This window comes from Athalia rosae, chromosome 6 (genome assembly GCF_917208135.1).
Source record: "Athalia rosae chromosome 6, iyAthRosa1.1, whole genome shotgun sequence".
Classification (NCBI taxonomy): Eukaryota; Metazoa; Arthropoda; class Insecta; order Hymenoptera; family Athaliidae; genus Athalia; species Athalia rosae.
In genome coordinates, this window is record NC_064031.1 from 5,648,614 (window position 1) to 5,672,926 (window position 24,313).

General features: G+C 41.9%; 3 protein-coding genes across 5 annotated transcripts in view; all 3 read left to right on the top strand.

The window, feature by feature from the left end:
- Nucleotides 1-1,636: 1,636 nt before the first annotated feature.
- LOC125501284 lies at nucleotides 1,637-2,254 on the top strand. The gene is made up of 2 exons (XM_048656402.1): nucleotides 1,637-1,793; nucleotides 1,879-2,254. Exons 1-2 carry the CDS (start codon nucleotides 1,742-1,744, stop codon nucleotides 2,199-2,201), a joined length of 375 nt encoding a protein of 124 aa, XP_048512359.1. The 5' UTR covers nucleotides 1,637-1,741; the 3' UTR covers nucleotides 2,202-2,254.
- Nucleotides 2,255-5,882: 3,628 nt separating this feature from the next.
- The window catches only part of LOC105692468 (rootletin), a 31,118-nt gene continuing 12,687 nt past the window's right edge, over nucleotides 5,883-24,313 (top strand). Inside the window, exon 1 of one of the 3 annotated variants that reach the window (XM_048657609.1) lies at nucleotides 5,883-6,501. Coding sequence is in view for 2 of the 3 variants with exons in the window: in XM_025747269.2 (XP_025603054.2) it covers nucleotides 18,285-18,293 (9 nt within the window). In the remaining variant the exon portion in view is untranslated. Of the gene's footprint in view, nucleotides 6,502-18,115; nucleotides 18,294-24,313 lie in introns of those variants that run through there. The other 2 variants (XM_025747269.2, XM_020856265.3) reach the window with 2 other exon arrangements.
- On the top strand, nucleotides 7,361-11,368 carry LOC105693066. The gene has a single exon (XM_012412742.3). The coding sequence runs from the start codon at nucleotides 8,263-8,265 to the stop codon at nucleotides 10,003-10,005; it is 1,743 nt and encodes a 580-aa protein (XP_012268165.2). The 5' UTR covers nucleotides 7,361-8,262; the 3' UTR covers nucleotides 10,006-11,368.

A 24,313-nucleotide genomic window follows, 5' to 3' on the forward strand; every position in this document is an offset into this window, starting at 1 on the left:
TCACAAGATATCATGTGCAACGAGGATGGCTGGATGCTGTTTTCAGCAAAGTTTGCTGCAAAGTTACAAAATAAAAAAGAAACGAACTCGTAAAAATCGTACCAGCTTTGAAGTTGGAAAACTTCTCGGATGGTTTGTTTGAATCGTTTGATTTTTCGATGCCCCAACTGCGCTCGTACGGTGCTGCACTCCCTTGCAAAGCGCCAGAAGCTTTTTCCCCGTCGGCGCCAACATCGATTTTACGAAACCAACGTCAATTCGCTCTCGAATATCCTCGCAACTGACGAATGGTTTTACATCGAAACGGCATCAGCTATGAAACAAATTGGCACGTTCGAATCTGATTTTACAATTCAATTTGTATTTTTATTCATTCGTATCTCGTTGAACGTCACTTTGTAGATTATTTGCTGATCGGGTGCGATTTTTCTCCTCAGCAGATACGCGGTTTGCAAAAAAGGGGATCGATTTATCTCGCGGCGAGACTCGAGTGAACATCGATTTTTCGATAGAGGATCCTGCAATTGACCAATGGAAGCGATTTAAAATCTTCTCGGAATAATACTATCGTTACCAATCTGAATATATCGATATCCTCGATTATCCGTTGATTGATTGTTTTTTTTTGTTTTTTTTTTTGTAATTTCAGACCGTTTAACGTAGTTCATTATTTTTAAAACGCGTCAACATCCGGTTTACTTGATTGTGAATTATATCACATACTTTCTGATTCTTAACACGTGTTCAGGCACTTACGCACAAAAAATGGTTCAACTTATCGCAGATACTTTTCAATTCTTTTTACCCTAGAGATCTACGATTCGAATTTGAGTATTTTGATTATTTATAAACTAGATCTGAACGAATTTATTTTCACCTGAAACTATAATTTTGTAATTCGTCCATCTTCCCAGGTTTGACTTTCTCATTTTAACTAAAAACAAGGCGTAGGTACCTCTTCTTTCGGAGAGTCGAAAAATGGAGTAATAAAATTCCGAAACTCCTATCAAACATATCCGAAGATTGGAGGTATAACTTTTCCGACAAGTCAAACACCGAATCATCTGACCCATCATCTCGGAATTTCACGGGATGTAAAATAAACTGATATATCTTGACGAAGAAACTTCAAAGTTTCTCGACGATTGGGCCAATCGAATCGTCGAACTGTTCGCTATACAGAAAGTCTCCACGATCCTTTTAGCGAGTACGACACGAATCGTTGCAAAAATTTACACCGGGTGAGGCAAGAATCGGACAGCGAAGACCGACGTGAAAAAGAAAAAAGAAATGACCGGGTTAAAGTCGAAACTTGAGAATTCTAATCAAACTACGCACGTGGACTGTATATTCAAATGAACATCTCCTGAAATACTTCATTCTCTAATTTAGTGTATCAGCGTTGAGACCCTAGATAGTCGCAATCTCTTTCCACGAGGTTTGAGGACTGTTTTTTGGCAGCGATTAATATTAAAACAAGTTTCACATACCTTCCTCCAATCTAATCAGAACTATTTATTTTTCTATTCCATGTACCAGCACACGACTTTGCGCAAACTTATCAAATAAATATTACCATACAATTAGTTATGTATCAGTATTCTTAAAAATTTGCGTGAATAATTCGCTCGTTTCAATTCTCTCGGCCGTTGAGGCGAAAACGTATATAAAAGACATTTTTCGGATTACTCGGCAGCTACAGAAAACTCGAAATTCTCGCCGTAAAGATCAAATAGAAAAAATGGTCTCTCTTTTTCTAACCCGCCTAATAATCACCGCCTGTTGCATCGGAGGTGAGTATTCAAGCATATTTCGTTTGTTCGAAGAAAAGCATCCCAAAAAAACCAAAAAAAAATAATAATCCCAATCTCATCGCAGCCATCACATCGGCTCCCGTCAACGTTCTACCCGGCGGCGATTCGAAACCCGGTGAAAAATCCTCAGCGAATGAAAATACAGACGAAAATTCGCGCGGCGGTATCCCGTTCCTATCTTCCGACTCGGACACGAAAGCCTTGTTCGTAACCGCAATGATAGTTCCGGTTTCCATATCGGATGTCGCCGGAATGGCGTCGATGATGGGCGGTCTGGGGGGTCTACCCGGAGGCGCGGGTTCACCTGCGGGGGCTCTGACAAGCTTGGCGGGACCCGTGGCCAATATGATTCCCAGCGCTAAAAGTGCGGCACCTACACGCAATTGATACATAATTCCGAAAATTTATCGCCGTACTTCAGTAAATAAATATACGTACACCCTGTTACTTCTCGCGTCTGACGAACGCCGAATTTTTCCATCACCCTTTCGTTGAATATTATTCCGTTATTTTCAAACGCAGGGTGCGGATGATCCGAAGGCACAAGTCGAACTTAGAATTATAGGTACCTATATTCTGACCAACGACGGATGACTCCGATCTGGACGCGAGCTACTTTGCCGCAGTTAGGCAGTAAAAAATTTCGGTCCAGGCGAGCCCACCGAAGTGACAGTATATATATAAGAATGGATTATTTATGGGAACAGTCTACGCGGTTGTATAAGCTGCGAGGAGTACAATTCCCCGAAATTTCGACGACGTGAAACCGAACGCACAACAACCCGACTCCACGGATATTCCTACACGACCTCCACCCCCGGTGCTTCCGCCGAAGTTATATGGTTATATTGCTCTTTTTAACTCTTTGTGGCCGAAGCATTTCGTGCGTTTCCATTGTACTTTGAATTCTACGGTCCAGCCGCAGCATCCGTAACCCGCGGCTGCCGTTTGGAATTCTGCGGGGTCCGGACCACGTCCTATTGCGCCCGTTTCATTGCGGTGTGAAGAAAATTTTGGACGCTTCGACTCGTCAGTCTGGTGCCGGTCGGTGACTCAACCCGATACAATCGACTTCCGATTCGTTGCGCTGTTTGTTTTGTTTTGATTTTGTTTTATTTTATTTTTTTTCTTTTGCGAATAGTTCGTTCCTAGCGGTCTTCGAGGAAATGCGGGTACCGCGTTGCCGCGAGTTCCGCCGTTGTAACGCATCGCGCGAACTTTATAACGTCGGCTGTTACAAAATAAAAAATGATACAATAACGCGCGCAATGTCGTAAAACCTGCGGAACAATTCGGGGCAACAACGACGGTGTTTTGGAATTTTCGTCCGACCAGTCGGTGGCGGTAAATCGAAACGAAGTGAACCCGCATCTCGTGCGGAAGTATATGTTTATAGAATATAAGGTGATGTCCGCGCTGCAGGCATATCGTAATGTGGTAACGTTAAATTAATATACCGAGGCCATAAAAATCTTAACGAAGATAATTAGGAAACGACTACACGGGATACCCACGGGATGCGGTCGGGACTTAAAAAACAGAGGGAAAAAGCAAAAAAAAAAAAAAAAAAACGTTGCTTTCTGGATGTCACAATATCAGGTGTGTACCATTACTTACTTACTTACGGTAACGCGCGATGTCCGTCACGCCGCGAGTTCCGACGTCGATTCGAAAAGTGCGATTTAACGTGTATTGTACTTTGTCTTCGAGTGGATGGATTCAGAGATAGAAAAAAAAAAAAGGTGAATAATTGTCGTATTATGTAAAAGAGAAAAAATAAAAAGAAAAGAATCGTTCGCGTTGCACGTCTGCGATCGGATGAAGATAGCGCTGTGAAATTTGTGATTTGCGGATATTTGCTAACGGCCATCGGACATCGGACCTCAGAGCATATAGGATACGGGGGATTGGATTTCGGGGCATAACCCCAGAAACCACCCCACGCCCATAGTCAACATGGCAGCGAGCCTGTTTCCATGCCAACGGAGAACTTGGCGAGAGAGCGAATCTCACCCCTCGCCGATATTTATCAAGGAAAATTTTATTCCGCTACAGGGGTCGCGGGACGGGCCATATAATGGCGTCCGGTTCTCCGGGTTCTGATTCGCGTCACTCGACGAGGTCTTTGGTATTCTTGATATTAACCACTTGCAGCTGACGCACTCGAGGTACCGATTTTTAATAACCACCGGTATATACGTGATGAGAATATTTTCAAACCATTTTCAAATGCTTTATTGCGGATGCGAATGGGGATGAAGTTTCGACTAACGACGTGGGAAATTCTAAGGATGGTCATTTATTCCGGGTTCAAACTTTAATCAATAAGAAATTCGAGGGTATAACCGTGTTTTGTACCTGTAGCTGTTTTTTCTGAGGTAAAAATTGTTTTTTTTCGGCTCACGCATATTGCAACTGATGTGTTAGGAGTTTGTTGGCAACTCCATTTTTTTAACTCTATAATTATTTTCGATTATAACTTTTTCGAAAAAATGAATTTTCAAATCTGACCCTATCGTATAGCACAAAATGCACCGATCCTCGTACTTTCGAGGTACTATAATTGCTCGAGTACTTACGACCCAAGCAGATTTTAGTATAGGAGGTCGTAAACGACTAAATTCAAAACACGGGGTGTTAACTGGACTCGGGCACGGCGCGGGGTAGGGGGTTGTAAATATCATAACGTTTCATCGTTATAAGATAACCCGGTAGCGAAGATGGGAAAAAAGGGTTTTCGCGTACCGAGAGTAGGCCGTTATAATATGCCGAAGAAGGTTATCTTATTACGTCAGCTAAACCTGACGATCTATTTTACGAGATTAATTTAGGGGGAGTTAATATTTGATGGAAGTCGTAGGTGGGTCGTATATCCTCCTTCGGAATGTTCGCCATTACCCGTTCAAAGTTGGCTTGACGACCGCCTCCGAAAGATCCAGGGCGAGGATCGCGCGACCCGTGGCAGACCGGGGACCCTCTTCCCCTCCCATTGGTCCAAACTCCCCCTTTTACGATCGTCGGGGTAAGCACCCTCGCCACGGTAGCACCCCGTGCGAAACGCGAGTTTATTGGGCCACCGGCCGTTACCTCTTCGTTCCCATCTACGTCCTCTAATAAGATCCTTTTATAAGTCCCCTCTGCCAATATCATTCGGTCAGGGGATGGATATGCGAGATAGGTAGGTATACACGCACCCAACCCAACCCCCCTTTGGGTATACCACCGCCGCGCTACGTATTCGACTCACGCGGTTTTTTACGTCCCACGTATCGTCGGCAATATACGTTCAAATGTGTGTACGTCTGATACAGGCGCGTAGATGTGAGGGATGGTCGGGGCCGAGGGTGACGTTAAGCTCCGAGCTGGAGCGCCCTTTTCTCGGCCGTGGCGGCCCAACAATACATTTTATATCGCTGGGGTTTTACTGGAAAAGAAATGGACGCGGGGTGTTCCTACGGCGCGAATCCTGCGGCGGTGTCGTCTTCTTCCTTCTTCGTCCGCGTCGATCCTGCGACGAAGAAAACGCGCGCTGCAGATCGTTTTTTTCCCCGCAATAGGGTCCCGCGGGTTTCCGGTGTAATATATGACCTCGCGCACACCTACCTGTGTATGTGTACTGCTCGCTACTCACCCTTTTTTCGCCACCATCATCCGCGCGAAAGGATCTCCGCACCTCTTCCCCGCACTTTCAGATACGGCGAACGTCCTGCTTTTTTTTTTTTTTATAACCCCGCAGAGTTTACAACGGCCATCTGCGATCCGAAAACCTTTCGAGGAGAAATGCGTGCACCGAGGTACTGCAGATGTGTTGTTTCCCTATTTTCGACTTCAGCTGGACCTCTTTTTGGAAAAAAATAAACTTCCGAACATGCGTCGAGAGAGAAAGAATAAAAGAAGAGAAAAAAAAAAAAACAAAAGAATCACGCAGGATCCGGATCCTTGGAAGAAAGCACTCGAAAATCACGTTATCGGAAAAAGTTTTTCACGTCAATCGGAATTGGCACCGGTATTACCGTACTAAACGGAATCGTTTCCCGAGGAAATCAAGTGCCCAATAAAGATTTTAATTTATACGGTATATTTTCGCCGGAAGTCGATCGCCGCGATATGTCGCATACGCGCGGTACCATGTACATACATACATACGTATACATAAGAAATCTGAATGCCTCTCGTATAATTCGAAACGTGGACGCAATCAAATGTATTACACGTGGTGTAATCGCGGTATACCGTACCGGTCCATAAAAATCCACCTCTTCGGTACTCGGCGGGTTCTGCTCGGGTGGTGATTTCAACAGAGGACTACTTTATCGTTGCGAGTCGTATATCGAACCGGTAAACGACCGCCGTGTTATGTACCTTAAAAAGAGAATTTTGATCAATGCGTAAGCCAGCTGTATAAAATACTACGTTGTTGACCGCCCTCTCAGCTCTCATTGCCGACTTGCAACAAAGAAGAGACTTGATGCGTCCCGTATTTCGGCGCTGCTGAGTATACGTATGTATATAAAAATATATTCTAACAGTAAATGATAAAATGGCTGATATCTACGCCAGCGTCGCGTCGTTTCTCGGCAGAAAGAGTAGTACGAATCGAAAGACCGTCTCTTGTTTATTTTCCATTTTCAAACACGGGCGGGACACGATTTCCGAGTGATTCGATACCCGGAGAATTATACATACGGTGAGTAAAACTGATTCACTACGTTTGTAATCTGAACAAATTTCACAAGCTATCGTCGTTGAAATGCAATTTCAAATATTCACATCTTTTATACAAAGAGGCAGGCATTAGGTCTATTCGACGTACTTAACGGGATCACACCAACTTTTAAAGTACAACTGACACGGTGAGCCTCTATTGAATGTTGGTATCGCCGTAAAAAAAGCTTTTTTTTTTTTCCAAAATAATTACATCGAGTACCGCTATCTGTTACGAAACAATTGCTCGATTCAAATGGCGAGTGAAAAGTGCTGTACGCACAATTAAATGGCGATAAACAAGAAATCGGTATACTCTCGGACTCGAACACGATTGCCGTTCTTATCGATGGCCGGACATGCAACGAAATATCTCAGCGCGGCTCCGCAGTCGGTTTATGAATTTTCGAATCGCTCGAACAGGCGGCAGTTTCCAGCTTTAACGCCCACGCTGATTTCAGCAATAATTAACGACGAAAAAAAAAAAAAGCAGAAAATTAATGTGACAAAAAAATCGTGTTCGCGCATCTCAAGTGCGGTGCACATTTTCTACGGAACGTCGGCTGCGACGCGTGATAAATGCCTTTTCAAACGGATCGTGTGGGAAAGAAACAAAAATTCCGGGAATGTTTCGTGGTATACGAAGAAAAAAAAAAAGAAGAAAAAAAAAACATGAATCAATGTCCGGGAGTAGGTTATACGCTAATAGCGATAGATAAATCTATTCGAAAAATGTTTGAAAAGTTAAAAATAGTTTCATTACAGAGGGTGATGTACTTTGCGATTGGGATGTAGATGTATATATATATATATATATGAGAGGAGATCTTCTTACGACGACGTTACGATATGTTTACAATTTTTGGGGTTTAGCGTAAGGCGTACCCCGTATCTCCTAGTCCGAATGTATACCGTATATATACTATACGGTCGAGAAAGAATTGAATGTTAAACTGTATCGACTGACGACGTACGGTCGTGTGGTCAGCCGTACATCGTTCTTTATGCGACCGTGGTGTCTGCGAGAAACGATTAGATAAGGTTCTTACGGTTCATAGTGCGGCGAAGATGCAGAGCTCATAAGAGCGGAGAATCGACGGCTTCGTCCTCAGTTCACCCGGTGTGTGCATTACAGAGGAGGCAATCATCGCTTATTTGTTACATGTATATACCATATTATTCTCGGTCGATTTTATCGCTCCATAATTCGCGCCGCATATAATTGATATATATATATACGTATATATAAATATATATGTGGGTCCGCGAGTGTTGCAGTGGTGGTTACAATCGGTAAATCTCGAAGTATCGTTCGCCGAGTTGCTCGGAAAAATTCCAATTCTCACTTCCTGTTTCCTCCTGTACTTATTTATTTATCGTTATTATTATTCGTCAATTTTATTTTCGTTCGACGAGAAACGAAAGGGGGAGATCTCTGAGACGGTATCCCTCTTTATTTACCCGCATGGACGAAGCGCGGGGCGGCCGATTATTCCCCTTGAACAATAACATTTGTATACGATTATCTGAAAAGTGCGACCTCTGATATTGCTTAAAAATAGACTGTTTGCCGTCTCCGTTACGAGATAAAACGAATAAACAAAATACAAGTAAAATTCAGGTATGACGGGTGAACTTCGTTCGAACTATTCGACGACACCTTGAAACTAACCACCCTGCGAATTAATACTCGGGACGGGAAATTCAAATCGCTAAAATTATCCAACCGAAATCCACGAACAAAATGCCTTCCTGCGGCAGCGACAATGTCTCAAGATTTTGGGCTTCGAGTCCGCCGATTTCTCGACGAAACAGCACCGCGTCTCCACCGTCGCCAGGATCACCGTTGTCTACCTCGCCCCCGGACACATCCTCTATGCTGGGTCTGAAACGTTCGACCTCCTCGGTTTCCAACGTATCGAGCGTGTCGGCGTCATCCGGTCTCTCGGGCATCTCCAATACTCAAACAACGATATTTACCGCGAAACGTCCTTCCCATGGAAACGAGGCGAAACCGGACAACGACGAGCGGAGATCATCCGCCCAAGAGACGAGTCGCCCCCAAAATCGTCCTCCCCTTCCGATCAGGATCGTCGGCTGGTACTTCGGATTGTTAACCGGAGGAATCTACGCCGTATGCAACCTGATCGGTTACATAATCTGGGCTCCGGCGCTGTGGGCATCGACGTCGCTCTGCTTGTTATGGGTGATCCTCCAGCTGCCCTTGATAACGATCAAGTGGTTCATAACCGTGCTGCACACACCGGTCTCCGAACGTGTCCGACAAAAACGTTGCGTACTGATCAGCGGCGGTAGTACCGTTCAGGCGGTTCATCTGGCCAGGAACTTCTACAAGGCCGGTGCTCGCGTGGTGGTCTGTGAAATCGACGGCCTCTTCGGATTGGCGAGATTTTCGACGGCCTGTTCGCGTTTCTACACCCTGCCGAGACCCGGTCCGGACAGCGCCGTCCAATACGTAAAAGCCCTGCGAGATATCGTGCAAAAGGAGAAACCCTCCTACTACATACCGGTGAGTGCGTCGACCACCGCCTACTACGACACCTTGGCGAAACCGCATCTCGAAGCGATGGGGTGCGAGTGTTTCGTACCGGGTGCTGCCGAGGTCACGACCTTGGACGACCCCTTGGAATTATTGAGGAGATGCCGAGCCGTAGGTCTACCGACGCCGTCTCACGTCGTCCTCAGATCGGTATCGGACGTTTCGAATCTCTACGAGAGAGGAACTCTGAGAAACGGAAGGAACGTCATGCTGGCCGCCGGTCCGGCCGGAATGAGGGACAGAGCCAAGGTCGTACTGCCGCCAACGGTAAGGGACTTTATCAGCGAAAACGCGAAGCACGAGATCAGCGACAAACGTCCCTGGGTGGTGATACGCGAGTCCGGCGGCACGCACTATCTGACTTGCACGACCGTCAAGGACTCGAAGGTGGTGGCCAACGTCACCTGCCGCGTCGACGAACACCGCGGATTGATACCCGAGGACAACGCGGAGGTATCGCGGTGGCTCGATCGTTTCTTCACCAGGTCGCCAGGCGGCCACAAGATATCCGGTCATCTCAGCTTCCGGCTCAACAAGTCCGAATCCGATAACGATCTGGTAGCGATCGGATGTCGCGTCGGTGTTTCCCTGCCCTACATTTGTCACAATGGCGTCCACGCCAGACTGGTTTGGCGACCGTGCAGACATTTCTCGAGGCAAAATTCCGAACAATTCGTGAACGGTGGGGACAGACAGAATATTCACCTGCAGAAGACCGTCGCGAACGCCCTGAAAAGGCCGTCCCCCGATATTTCCGCCCATTTACTGGGAACGGTACTCGACAAAAGGGAAGCCCTTTTCGTTTACTGGGACCCTCTGCCTTACTGCGCCTATTATCATTTCCAACTACCCTTCAGGCGCATCGCTGGTATTATAAGGGCGCAACCCACGGGGCAACACGCGCAACCTTTGGCATTGGTGCATTGAGGAGAGGGAGAGAGAATTGAGAAAGACTCGCTATATCGAGACGCGTTCAGAGCGGATCGATGTGAGTTGAAAAACTTTTATTAGTAAAAATTGTTGAATTCGGAGTACCGTTGCAATTTTTTCCCGTATAAAAAAAAAAAAAAAACCTGAGGCTGTACAGGTGTCGTTTCTTTGTATTAATTGATTTTATCATTTGTAAATATTAATTTACGCATACATACCTATAATATATATATACATACATAATACATATAGACGTTAATCAGTATATATATTGTAAGAAAATATACGATACGGATTATAGAGATGATACTGAGGTAATTATTGTATCAATTTCGCAAAAGGTTGTACAAAAGGTTGTATGCCAGTGATCTGTGTGTTTGTGTGTAAATCGTAATATGAGATAACATGTAATCGATTTTTATTAATTTTTTGTTTTGTTTTTTTTTTTTTTTCTTTTTGTTTTTTTGTTTTTTTTCATCGGCGTATAATATTAATAATGTATTTGAAAAAAAAAAATACGTGCATGTACATACACACGATCTCGGTATATTGGAGAAATAACAAACAACGAAAAGAAACAAGCAAAAGAGAAAAAATATCTCCCTCAAGTTTGGACTTTCGATTACATTATCGGAGTATATATATATACTGGAAATTATTGCAGGGTGTTATGCAACGTTTCGAAGATAATCTTTGGAAAAAAAGGAAAGTATTCTGCAATATACATGGATCTGTATATGGAAATGATGTGTACGTGCATACCTATATATTTTTTCTCTTTATTACGAGAAAAAATATATACATATCACGCGAAAATTTCTATATAATCAATCTAAATGCAAAGTTCCCCGATTGTATGAATGGCATAACGCAAATAATAATCTTATATTGCGACTAAAATAACTTTTATAAATTTTATAAACACGTACACATATATATATATATATATATATACGTTTATATATTACTATATTTTAAAATTAAAACAGCGACCGATGCATGCACAAATAATTGTAAGAATAATCCCCCCCCCTCCCCCCCCCCTCCAACCAATGCGCGTCGCAAACTATATACAAGACATAATAATTTTATAGTTTACAACAATCATCTTCGCTCAGCAAATGAATAATTCTTTATGTGTAATAAATATTCTATCATAGTTGAGATAAATAACCATTTCTTTATTTATAATAGACTTACACTTTTTATAATGTATTTATACAATGTCGTGTGCTCGTGTGTGTGTGTGTGTGTGTGTGTGTGTGTAAAATTATAAGTTGAGATTGAGATTGTTTTAAAATTAGCGTGTTTGACCAAAGGCAACTAGATGTTTTCATAATAAACGAAGAAATTCTAATAACATGAACCTCGTTCTTTTTTTTTCTTTACAACTAATTCTAATTTCCTTATATACATTCTGCCCAAAACTTAGCGAAACAAAAAGAAAAATTATGAAACCACAAAAAAAATTACGTTTTCACAAACTGATGCTCTCGTCGACTTTTACGTACATACGTATAATTAAGTATATAAACAATTACGTCCAATTAATATTTTGTTTTACTATGGACAAATGAATACTAATTCCAAAGTACAACGCGAGATATATACGATGACATTTTGTTATTCGTTATCAATTACCTTTAATCATTGTTATTCGATCATAAAGTGGCTGTAGAATAATTTCCAACCGATAATATCGATCTTTACTTAGGATATGCGATTTTTTAGAGAAAAAATTAGCAAACTCGTTGTATTAGCTGGAATAGATATTTTATAGTCAATTCGCCGCAACGTGCTTTCAATACCATTGACTAATCGAGTAATTAAAATCATATTCTTATCCAATCGGCCGCACTACGCACGCTGCGGAATCGCGAATTCCCTGCCAATGATCGATTAAGAGTTTATCGGCGTATTGATTAATGAGCATTCGCAATATAACGTACGCCCAAAATTTGGAAATCGAGCGATATCCGACGCCCAAGAAACGCGTACACTCGTCCGTCGACGATCAAAATGAGGAAAACAAAGATTCAACGGTGAGTTTATTTTCGGAAATTAATTTTCGAAAATTCATTCGTTTGTACAAATGCAACGATTGTATCGAAGCAGCGAGTACACGAGTGTTACGGTGATAGAGATTTCTGGTTTGTTTTTTTTTTCCCCCTTTTTTTTTTTCAGTGAAACGAGTTCTGAGCAGAACTTGACGCCGTTCGTTCGAGATCGCAAAAATCAGACGAATCGACTGTGCTTCGTTTGGCTGAAAAGGGTGTAGCGTGCGTATAAACTGAAAATTTCGTGAGTGCAAACGATCGCTGGGCAACAAGTCTCCGAGGAAACGTTCCTTCTGTTCAAACGAACCGCTTCCTCTTCATTATCTCGATATACGCCCTCGGACTCTCAGCAACGATTCCAGCTTTTCCACCGCACTTCTATTACGTTATACATACATTGAGAAACGTGTATAGTATACGTTACAACGATCGTATACGTATAGCACACAGAGAGAGAGACGCGAGCATATATTTATTGTCTCATGATCGTGCAGCACACATAGGAATAATAAAATAAATCGATCGTTGGGAGCATAAGTTTCCTCGAGGCATCGAGGCGGGATGTCAAATTCAGGGCGCTGCTGTTCAGTCGTCCGCGGCGGCGTCTCGACGATCGGACTTTGGCAGGCTGGGGTCGTCCCGTGATGCCCGCGCCGTTATACTATCGTCCCCCCCCCCCCCCCTCTCTTCCACCGCTCCTCTCGTCGAACGCCGACGTCTCGATATCATATACATATTGCTTTATAGCTATTCCGTATTCTTGATTGATTAAAAATATGCGCTTCACATAATCGCTGCACATGTCGCTCCGACATCCTCCTCCTCCCCCCAACCCTCCCCCCGCCTTCCCGTCGTCTTCCTCCCCCCACTGTAACTATGTTATAACTTCTTCGTAATCCCTTCTCTGTAAACGATCGATCTGCTCCGTTCGTTCGCAGATTATCAGACCGATTTTCTTTTTTCATTTTCTATCTAAGAAATGCATGTTTTGGTTTTGAGTGCAAGTCGGGACGCGGACGATGTTTGTTTGATTTTGATTTCTTCTTTATTTTTCTCTCCGTCACAGACTCGGTTGTATCTGTAAATTTGATATATTATACAGGAACTTGACGAGCTTTAGTCCACTGCATTCGCGGGTACAATTTGTCAAATATTTCGTTCGCGATGGCGACGGGGAGGTCTTCGCTGTGTACGCGGAACGTGCACGCAAACTTTGTTTGAATAGAAATCACGGATGAATAATTGTGTATACTCGATATTCGATAGCCTCGTTAAATATCAACCAATTATCATTTATTAATGTAAAATATATTTTACAATATCAGATATACGCGCATGTATATATATACCGATTGACAAATCGAAACGATATATTTTATATACCTATATCGTATCCCCGCTGTATAAACGTAATATACGGTGCGTAAAACTTGTGTAACGGAATCTTATCATGCAATATACTATTGAAAATGCAGTTTCTCTCGACGACAAGATTTACCAGTTATACGTGAAAATGGAAGAATAAAACAAAAAAAGAAAAAATGAACGTCGATTATTTTCTCCTTACTTCGAGTGAAACACGCGAGCTCAAAGATTCAGGAATTTTAATCGGTGGCCTGAAATTTAGTACGTGTATGAGAGAAAAAAAAAAAAAAGAAATTTATATATATCGATAATAATGATCAAATGAAACTTGGCGAATGTTTGTCCCAGTTTATAACTTGGGAGAGAAGAAAAAAATGTCAGTTTCTGTATTATACGAAGTATATACATATATATATTATATACATTATACAGAGCATGCATAGGTACGCGTAATCGCGATGGTGTAGGTGGTAGGGAAAAGATGGAGGTTTGATTTGGTGAGGATCTGGGAATGGGTGTGCATAGGCCTATACCATGATACCGGCAAAATCGCGAAAACCATTCCTTGGGCATCGTGTACCACGAGGATCCAGGCACGGCAATGTGGGAACCAATTCACCTGACTCCCTGGAGTCACATACCAATACTGTACATATATATGTATATATATACATATACCTAGGTGGATATACCGATCTCAACCAGCATTTTACGTAGACATTGTACACCACAATTAAAATAATCATGTCCGTTTCCGAGTTTTGCAAAATCCCCGCACGACGTGTTTCACATTTAATTCACACAAATTACGTAATTTTGCAATTATTCCACCGAGGGCTGGCTGGCATTGAAGGAGATATTTTTTAAATCGAATACTTCTTTTCGGATTTCGTTAATCGGAGTCGAAATGAAGAAAAAAATTGATGAGAAAAAAAAAAATAAAATAAAATAAAGTAATTCAAACGAACGTAAAATACGCGAATATTTACTGCTGATATCGAATTATCAATTATCAGCAGTGTTGCTGTATGCAAATCATCCAATAATTTTGTGTAAGTTGAGAGTGAAATTAATTTTTCATTCCGAATACTCGTATACATATGTATATATATATATTTAAGTGAATTTACTCATCAAATTTAGCATCACAGGTCCGAAACCTTGACCCCGCGGCGTCGAACGTGCAGCACGCAAAAATTTACTCGGTCATTCCCGGGTTATACGGCGATGAGGAAAAAAACCGAATTACGCATGCGAGTGCAAACCGTGGAAAGAGGAAATGACGAAAAATTTGGAAAAAATTATTACGCAACCGATGTTCACGATATTACAAACGGTAACGAGGACGAACCCGAGACGATGAAAAATCGGAAAACTTTCAACTACCGATCGCGAATCGCGACGCCAATTCGAATGAAATATTTGGAGTGATTTATTCAATTATCGCGTGTGATATCGGTTCACCGTATTGTGCGTACACCACTCAACGCATATTGTATAGTATACGTGAATATTCGATTAATTCGTGCGTTCGAATAAACGTTCAACGGACGTATATACCGATAAAATTATTTTTCATCACGTTTGTACTCCGATTGTATACGAGTTGATGATTGTGCGGACGATATTTTTTTTTTTCTCAATAATTATATTTCACAAGTTTTCAGCGGAGCCATAAGCTCTTTTTACCCCGTACATAGTCGTCGCGAAGTGCATCTGCCGTAGAGTCGTACTCTCTATTTCTCTCTCTCTCTCTCTTTCCTCTCTTTCTATCCCTCTGGATTTTCGTCGCGGTATAAATGCATGAATAAATTTCCTACCGCACTTAAGTGCGACGTTACCGCAGCTGCATTCATCCTCGCCGCACCGCCACCGCATATTATAATTTTTCTTCGATCTCGTTGAAATGCGGCGTTCGTCTTACGCACTCGTCTCCTTGTTTTTTTTTTTCGTCTATTCCGACATCCCGACGGTCGGAGCTAATCAATTGTACGGGAATTGTTCGACTTCTCAAAGAGGAAGATTGATATGGGAATACGTCGTACGCAGGACTCCGAATTCGATGGCATTTCAGGTAATTGCAACCGAATAATCAATCCATTTCATCTGTATAGAGATTTTTCGAATTATCGAAAGTTTCGCGATACTGCGGATTCAGAAAAATGTTGCAAACGTGAACGTGTGTGCGTTCAGAGCAGATGTGTGTGTGTTTCAATTTCAACATATATATATATGTATCTTATATCGACGGATGGATATGTCATAATCTCATGCTCGCAATTGCATATATATATATATATATATACGTTATTGATTTGATCAAGACTGCGGACGCTCAGTACGGACCGACGAGAGTGACCATCAGCTGCATCGACGTAAATTCGATCCATTCGATCGGTCGCGAAAGCGGAGTCGCCATGATCACTTCCGGTGGCGTTGGGGCGGACCACGTGAAATTTAATTTCGTCACCACCAGAGGAAACCCGATACACGTCAAGGTTCTCGTCTACGGTCACCGTATCTGATCATCATTGCCGCAATATTGAATAATAATCGCGACATTTCATCGCTCACCGACGGTTCTCCGCTTCTTTACATTTCCGATGCAAAAGTGCGAGATACCGAGTATAAGGTGGAGTTCGGGGTCATTTCAGAGTTCAAACCTGACGCTACGATGCTAATTAATCTTCAGATAATTATGAATCTAGCTGAGCTCGTTAAGCTCGTCATATATCTATGCTATAACCGAACATGTTCTATATACTTGTATATAATTTAATTGAGAATGTTATTCCGATTCACCACAGATATTGTAAATTGTATGCACTTTCGTTTCATACGTCAATTATTTTTATTCTTACCGTAGCATTTGAATGAAAAAAAAAAAAAAAAAACAAATGTTTACTTCGACAAATAAAATGTGTAAAATATTTTTCCTAATCAATATCCTTGTATATATTTGTAACGGATGAAATGATTCCACATATGTATACATAGGTAGGTATGTATGGTATGAAAATTTTCTCAGTGGGTATCCTTTTTCCTTACACACGAACCTTTTCATTATCTTTGTAACGGTGTACAACGTACGTTATTTTACGAACGACAACGTGTGTATGTAACGTCAACCCTTGTGAAACGTCGTTTTCGACGTTGACTAATGTTTGGGCGCTGAGGATCATATTGTTGTACGGAGAAATCGATCGATCGGACGTTTGTGACCGTTCTTTAAAAAAACTTTTCTATGACACTTTTATTACGGGAATTAATAAGAATTTCCGACAGCAGGAAAGGGGCTTTTTAGTCTGTCGTCGGTGCTTCGTTGAGACGGATGCGCTCCGCGATTACACTTACGATATTTACGATTGAACAGTGCGGCGTGATTACAAATATGTATAAACGAATCGAACAACGGTCGAAAAGAAAAAAATGAAAAATCGTCGCTCGTTTTACGGTTCGATTTCACCGTCTGATTCTGGAAGATCGTTTTCGACGGATGCGGAAAGGAATCTAGATCCTTCCCCAGCCTCGGTTTAACGATTAGCGATATTCGTAGTAAATTTATTGCGATACGGATAGAATTCGAAGACGGATAAATATGTACCGCTGGTTATACTGTATACTCGATGCTATTTTTGTTGAGTGGTTGGTTCTTCAACCCCAACGGAAGGCCGATGCTCAGCTTGCGTGCGGAGTTTGTATCTCACGATTCTCGATTCAACCCCGAGAACCCGTTCTCGACTATAAAATATTATCCAATAGACTCTCGTTTTTGTATATATCTATATAAATATACATACACACCGGAATTCTGATGTATACCTCTCCCCATAAATAAAATTCTTCCACCCTAGTTATCTATATTCACGCACCACATCCGAGGGCCTCGCCGAATTTTTTTTTTTTTTTTTTTTCTCTACCTGTACACGCAAAAGCTGCGCACACACGTACACCCGTACACCTCAATCGAGTCGCGTGGTTTTGGTCGCGGTAAGCAAAAATTTTGACGAATTTGAATCTGTGATCAGAAAAAATAAATCGAGCTAATCGTGCTGCGATTGTACAACGTTGATATCCGGGGAAATAGTGAAGAGGGAAAAGTAGAATATAGAAGAAAAAAAAAAGGACGATTTTTTTCGTTTTTGCTGGAAGAAATCGTTCGCGTGCAGACGGGAGACCGCGGTAATGGTGGATCTGCAGGCCCGATGTAGGGCTCCGTTGTGCTGGCCCTCCTCCTCCGATTTAACGCTACTCCTTCCGAAGTGAGTTTTGGGTAACTTATATTTCCGTACAGAGGTTCGAATCTTTTAAGTTTAACACTCGATCGCCTAATTCCGGCATTTTCGAGCGAACGCCAATATCCGCAGAGCGACGAGTACCTATCTCCGCCGCGGGGTAATTTTAAAATCGTTGGCGAGAAAACCTTGCGGTTCTACGAACCCGCCCGGCGTTCCCATACAGTCGCACGTAGCAAAGATATATCCGAAGTAAACCGGCGATTGTATAAATTTGTTGGAAACTTTCTCTTACGCCAGCCTTCCCCAAGTAACGGGGGATATCCCCCCGTATCAACCACCCCCGTATCAACCAGCCCCGAAGGCCCGACGGCGCACCGAAACGCAGATAGGCGCCGTGACACGCGATCACCGTTGCCAGGATGGAAGCGGTCGGAACATCACCGACGACGCTGACTTTAGTGAAAGCTCACCGTCCGTTCGGAGCGCACCGAAACTTGCAATCTACACCAGGGATCCATCTCACCGTCCGGTATCTCTGTCGCCGCCACCCCAGTTCAGGGATATCTCCTGCGAACTTCGAATATCCAACGACTCCGAAACGCCCCTCGCTGACACCATGCCAAGGGTGAGTGTGCGCCGGACTCGCTCATCGAGAAAAAAAAAAAAGTCCTCCGAAATATTGAAATATTTTTATGACTTCATTTCGGATTTTCGTTCGCTTTCTTTCGCTCTTTCATCGGCAGACGGAATCGTCTAGTTTTAGAATATCCGGAAACTTCCTCAAGATATACGCGGATAATTTTCACTACGTGTAATTGATGGTCGAAGTTTAGGTTTCGATGGACGTTACGATAAGTGGTCGGTTCGCTTCGGTATTTATACGAAGGAAAGCGTTATCTCGTTAACAAGTTTCCGCACAGCGAAGATTGATTGACTCGTCCTATCGGAGGCTAGAGTTACGGGCCGTGCAAAGTTAAATTTTCGGTACCTCTCCGCCGTGTACGTATATACCTATACCGAGACCACGTGCGATTCGCGTTCCCTTCGAGCGTAGGATATGCGTGCGCGGTTGATTGATTTCCACGAAGGGTTCTCCTCCGTATCTCGCTCACTAGTCGCCGTAATCATCTTCGCTCGGAGATAATTCGAACGGCTGATTAAAAGCGTCCACGTTGCGGCACGGTTTAACGTTAATCGGTCTACCGTGAAACCGAATACGGACTCGAGTACGGATCCGAGGTTCTAGGAAGACGCATAGCGTCTGCTGGAAAAGAAAGCGAGACTCCAAACATGGCCGCGATCTTTGAGCACCCCCCTATTCGTTTTCATACGATATATCCGAGATCTTGAAATTTTACTCCATTAGACAGAGAATATATATGCGCGTTATACACACGAGGTTTTCATATACTTTTCACCGAGTTCACCAAACGCGATGTGTATATATTCAAATCGATGCGTATACAGAGTTAGGGTTCCGTGGAGTTCGCACGACGATAATACCACCGTGCACACTTTTGTAAGTGTGAATAATGGTATACCGTGCGTTGTATACCTATTTATATATGAGGATCGATAAGTACGACATGTGGTCAGTGTAACAAGATAACAATACCTACACCCTGCAACGTAGGACTCGCGACGTACAAGTTTACGGTATATACGTGTTCGAGGCTGCGGTGCATATTAAAAATGTTCGGAATAACGCGTGTTCTCTGAACCCTTTGATATCGACGGAGTGGCCACATTCGAACTTCCCTCGCTGCATGAATTCATCATTTTTCAAAATAACATGAAATTTGTAAGAATAAGAATTAGAAGGATAAGTTTTTGAGGGGGCGCAACGGTACGACATAGGACGACATAGGTAGAATGACCACGGGTCACCCTCCCACGAAACCATCGGAGGGTGACGCATCGCATGTCCATAAAATGTGTTCATTAAAACTTAATACACGCGTCGGGGGTATAGTCGAACACGAACTGCGCGATATGCATACAGGGAACGACGACCAGTCGTTCGTATCAAGGGTGATCCGAAAGACACTCGCTTTATTAATAGAAAGAAAAAAGAAAAAAAAATCCTCTCTCTTTTAAATCTTTCAAAGTTTTTCCAAGGAATATAATTAGATTTGCACGAAGTTTTGCACAGTTAATTGTAGAGGTTTCAGATCGTGCGGATAGTAGCTGGAATAATCGGGCCATTGCAGTAAGAGATGTTTATATGGCTGTAAAAATCGTTACGTAATAAAACGGTACATATGTATAATTCTATGTAAAATTATCGAAGATTTAGGATTTCCTTTTTTTTTCTCACGGTTCGTTTATCTATTCGACAATTTTTATACCTATAATGGCACGTGTACGTTATTCTCGTTACTTAATATCTGGAATCGCTTTGGAGATATTCGTTGAAAATATTCCTACAGACAATTTGCCACGATTTTGTTTTGTGGTTTCTTTTAATTTAAACTAATGAAGGATTACGAGAAAATACAATTATATTGTTTATTGTTGATATCATTTTCTTAGTAATTAATTGTCAGATAAATTCGTTTGGTATGTAATAACATAACGTACCGAGTAATAAACGCTCGGAATTTCTGCAGCGAACATGTGCTCCGAGAGTGACCGAATAACCGGGATTCGAGGTGGCGGTCATATAATTCGCCGGAAATATGTATATATACACGCTTTTTTCTCTTTTTCGTCTGAATTTCAGAAATCACCGCCATCTTAGTAATTTAATTCAATGTTTTGATTTATTCAATCCCGAGAGCGATAAATGTATATACATATTATATACGTTGTAATAATAAATCCCAATGTCATTTCCTGACAAAGTCAAAATTTATTTCGAACTCGTGCACATCGGTTTCGATTTAATTATACCAAAAGTTATCTACAGGTCCGGTGTGATTCGACTTGTATACTAATTACGCTTTCGATATTTTTCATAATTATGTATTTTAATGAAATTTATCAATTATTTCCGAATTAGCTCGTTCGATTCCTTCACAATTATCCCATTACTCCGAATACCGGGCAATTTATTCCGTGATTTATTTATTTTTCACACATTTTAGCTATTCGTGTTGTGAGAATAACATTACGCATATTATGCGTACGTTGGACTTCAACCAATTGGTAATTAGCGTAAATTAATGAAGTTCAGAAGTTACAAAGCCTCGGCCTTGCTTCGTCGGACGGAATTTGGCAATCTTGTTAAAAAGGTTCAATAAATATATGTATAACGAGTAGTGTATAAGTTGCTAAAAATTTTTGTCACGCCTGTATAGTTGCCATTTTATCTCCTAATTTCATGGATGAAATTGTCGTCAGCCCAACTACCCAAAATCAAAGAGCACGTGATCACCATCCTATTTATTAAGCTCATTTTTTATCAGACTAATTAACACAACCGTTAGTCAAAACTTTCGGTCGAAAATAAAAGTATAATATTTTCATTCATTTTTTTTGTCGTTTAGAATAAGTCGTATAAATATTTTAGACATCAATTAACGAGTGAGCTATACACATCATCGCTCCGATGTGATGCAAGAATTGTGCAGGTTTCAACCATGCGAGCATTTCAAATAATTATATAATTCGTATTCGAAATTTATATCTGTGAATTCAAAAAAAAAAACATAAAAAAACAAAAAAAGTGTCGAATAAAAACTATCTATACCGGGGCACTTTTTGGACTTTTGAAATTGCCAGATAAGCTTTCAATAAAAGAGTAAACGGATATACGATGATGTACGGTTTTAGTGGACGTTGACCGCGGCGTTTTCCGCAGAGGCGAACCCCCGAGATGAACTTTGAGCCAGACGGCGGTACGTCGCAGCCTCCGCCTCTCGGCTTTCCTATCTCTTATCGCCACCTTATTTATCTCATACAGTCGGCCCCTGAAGCCCTTCGTACAAAATCGAAATCGCCACGATTCGTTGCACGAAACCTTATTTTTTTTCACTCCCTCACGTCCGTTTCACGGGATTGGAAAAACCGATCCGAAGAGTTGAGAGGGAAAATCTCTTGAAAAATTATGCGAAATTTTTTTTTTTTTTTAATTTCTCTTCGTTCGCATAATTCTGGCAACTCGTCCCCCCACGCGTTCTCTATAATTATACGCACATTTTCACCGCCCGTCAGGGGAGTCTGTAATGTCGTATCATTATCTACAGCGTTTTCGCTCTCGCGTTTTGATTTCCGGAAAATCACCGCGCCCCACAACGCTATACCACGTGCGTGCTCGTCAACCCGTGCGTGACACGCAACACGCCTTTTACCGTATTTGTAAAACTATATATCCATGACGCGACGAGGAGTTGCGCTCTTAACGCTGGAGAATTTTTATTCGCTATCGAAAGTGAAGAGAAACGATTGAAAAAAGAATTGAAAAACTCAACGCGCTAAAAATTGAACTCGTAAGCAGAGTCAACGACAGTAGGTGATATTCCGATGACGCCTGGTCTGAATTTTCGTCATCTAGTCGCGCACGTTGACGAAATGCATTCGGAAAACGCGGTGAGAAAATTCTCGCAATTCGAAGGTCTGGGGCGTTTTGGAAACGAAAGCAACACTCGAAAACTATGCGGCCGCGAAGCTCGCCCAAAAGTCCAGCCTTATAAAGCCGACAGAAATTCCTTCACGCCACTCTCCGTGATGCAACGTTTGCGATCGTCTACCGGACCGACCCGATGCCAATGTCCTTCAAATTTTAACGACGCGATGATTCGGAAAATTGAAGGCATTTTTTTTTTTTTTTTTTTTTTGTCACTTTTATCCAATCGAACCGATCGAAAAATCATCACACTGACGCAAAGCGAACAACTGCCGCGGCACGGGCGATGCACGGTACACATATAAAGTGACCCATAGAGCCCTAAGTCTGCAGAAAAGTTTTCATTATATTTATGTTAACGTCTCGTCGCAGTTCTTATTTTATACAATGGGACGGTTCGATCCAGTTCATTGGATGTTCGAGCTGGTATTACAGACTCGAAAGTCTGATGTATGCAACGCTAGTGGCAATTGTGGCTCAAGTTCCAATCGTTAACCGCTTATATTATTGGTGTAAACAAATAACGGTATTATAATTTGTCGATATTCTTGTTTCAAAATCGTGTACAAACGAACTAATTTATACTCAGTTCCAAAGGTCGGTCTTTGACTAAAGTCTAATTCCAAGAGACATAGAGAGACTATCTCGAACCAGCCTCTGTAGTTTGTAATTCTTGTTGAGGTTACACTTATAGATTAAATATTCACTACAAAATATGGCGCAGATTCATCTATTGGTATAGGTGCAGGAAATATGCGCTGGTGTTTATATTGTATAGATACATTTATTTATTCGTATCACCAAATTATAGCGAGCGCGTACAGCCAGACAGCGTTGTTTCATGTAGTTCGAGTTATTTTTGTGTTTTCAAATATTCTCAAATATCTTCCAGACTAGATGAAAACATTATAACGCAATAATTGTTATTTATACGGATATGCTATAACAAAGTGGTAATAGGTGCGTTAATATTACAGATTCAGTAATTGATTTAAATTAATCGTTGGCGGAATATCTCCACTTTTCTCTTCGTCGCTTCTTCGATGGAACAACCCTTTCGATTTTCAACGCTGATGTCCGCAGTCATTTTTTTCGTTTCGTCCGACGGAATGAATTGGGTTTTGACGTTTTTTCAGGTGGCCAAAACCCCTTATGATAATTAAGTGATTTAGGAAATGTGCTTGCGTTCGATTCATCTTACGAAGCAGGTGCGAGGTTCTCATGTAATTTGTAGTGTTTGAGACCGGCGTTCCGATTTCTTCATAATTGCATGCGAAGTAGTGATGGGTTGATTAATCGTTGATCACGATTCGCAGGTTAGTCGAGGTAGAGAAGGTTTATTCCTGAAATTCGATACGCGAGACTTAATTGATCACCAGATTTTGTATCGCCAGTTGAATTTCCGCGGTTTTATCGGAACGTTCTAATTGGATTTAACTATCCGAAAACCCCTTAAAACGTGTAAATCACTTTGATTAAATTCAAGAAAGTTTTAATTGGGTGTATTAGCTTTTATCTGAATTAACTATCGCGATTTAGTTCTCGTCCACGTATACAATATTATTATCCAGTCGTTCGCAAAACTACCGACAGGAATTATCACGATCTTACGATTTCTCGAAAACAATGTTTGATCAACGTCTTTGGCAGTTGAACGCAATACATTTACGGTATATCAATTTCGGATCTCAAATACAATACGCTGTACACCCACCGATGAATCCACGACTTTGTCATACAATCAGCTAAAATTATCGCGAATCGCGTTAAATCGAGAGGGAAAGTCTGCGATTCCGACCTCGCTATTCTAAATCACAACGATCAAATAACTCCAGTTTCGAATGCGATCGATAAGCAATCGCGCGAAGAAGTCAAATCTGATCGTCGCAGCGTAAGATAACAACGCGGATATTCCTCTCCCGAAGATAACTCGATTTTTTTTTTTTTTCAAACAAAATTCAACGCCTCGCTTCTGAAAAATAGAATCTCATAACCCCCTCCGAATTTCGCGGACTCGGCGTTTGGCATGTCGGTAATTCCCGTTGAAGAAGGGAGAAAATAAATAAAAAAAAACAAAA